Genomic DNA, 1221 nt, shown 5'->3' with positions numbered 1-1221 from the left:
AATGCATATAACATAAAAATAAATTACATATTTTTTAAAAAGCTATTTTTTCTTAAAATTATTTAGTTTCTATAGAGATTGTAAAAAGATGCCAATGTCCTCTATATTGCAAGTGAAAAACAACATCAAGGTACTAGGCAAAATTTTCGACTAGCAACAGTTGAACCTTGGGTAAGCCTCTTTGAATATGATACTATTGCTACATAAAGCTTGAATCTAGCATTTAAAAGATGAAGGAAAAGGGACCAGTGAAAATGATGCCAGGAGAAGGGAGGTTTAAGTCGTGTTAGTGGGTTAGCACTTCCTGGAAGGGAAGTCCAGAATACCAGGGTCGAGCAGCCTTTGGTGCTGGGCCAGTGGGTGGCAGTAGCCATCCTTACTGCTCTTCCCGAAATCCTGGTGTGCTTGTGTAGCGTTATGGGCAGACGTAGTTGTCTCCAACAGGAAAGTGCGCTTGTTTGACTGTAAGTGACATCACCCTAGGCTATCCCCAGAGGTCTCACTGGGGCTGAAACTAGGCTGAAGGAAGTGGCCCATGAGGAGGCACAAGAAGGTGACAGCAGACAGCACTGGAGGAGGAGGTGACAGTGTTCACTTGTCCCCACCTTTTCTTGTCACTCCTGATACCCAAGGCGACCTTGGATCTGGTTGTGTCTCAGGATTTGCCGTTTTCAGGTTGTAGTCACAGTACAGCCTGCTGCTCTACTTGCCACAGTACAGTTAAGGTTCCTCACGTGTTTTTATGGCTTCAGAGGACCATTTCTTCAGTTTATCATTCTCTTTATTTTGTTTGTTTTTTTGATTTTTTTTTTCGAGACAGGGTTTCTCTGTGGCTTTGGAGCCTATCCTGGAACTAGCTCTGTAGACCAGACAGAGATCCGCCTGCCTCTGCCTCCCGAGTGCTGGGATTAAAGGCGTGCACCACCACCACCTGGCTGAGTTTGTGTGTTTTCACTTGCGGCTACTTCAGCATGCTTTTTGCAGAATAAACACAAACTCATTTTGCTCATTTAAATTGTTAGAGCTTGAATGCTTTCTGTTTATTAGTTTGTTAAGTTTGCTTAGAAGTTTTGAATTTGTTAGGTCTTGGGAAAACATTTTGTTTAAATTACATACAGGACCTTCTGGGAGACATGAAGATCTACTGGCCCGATGTGATCCACCCGTCCTCTAACCGCAGCCGGTTCTGGTAAGTCTGAATTCCCATTGGCCATATGCATT

At 43.4% G+C, this 1221-nt stretch overlaps 1 protein-coding gene across 2 annotated transcripts in view; it reads left to right on the top strand.

Moving 5' to 3' along the window:
• Rnaset2 (ribonuclease T2) overlaps window positions 1-1221 on the top strand; it is an 18883-nt gene that overhangs the window by 8431 nt on the left and 9231 nt on the right. For both annotated transcript variants that reach the window (XM_026787486.1, XM_005363357.2), the window contains exon 5: window positions 1119-1189. In XM_026787486.1, coding sequence (XP_026643287.1) covers window positions 1119-1189 — 71 coding nt within the window. The remainder of the gene's footprint in view (window positions 1-1118; window positions 1190-1221) is intronic.

This window comes from Microtus ochrogaster, linkage group LG9, assembly GCF_000317375.1.
Source record: "Microtus ochrogaster isolate Prairie Vole_2 linkage group LG9, MicOch1.0, whole genome shotgun sequence".
Lineage (NCBI taxonomy): Eukaryota > Metazoa > Chordata > Mammalia > Rodentia > Cricetidae > Microtus > Microtus ochrogaster.
This window is presented reverse-complemented; position numbering and strand designations above follow the sequence as displayed.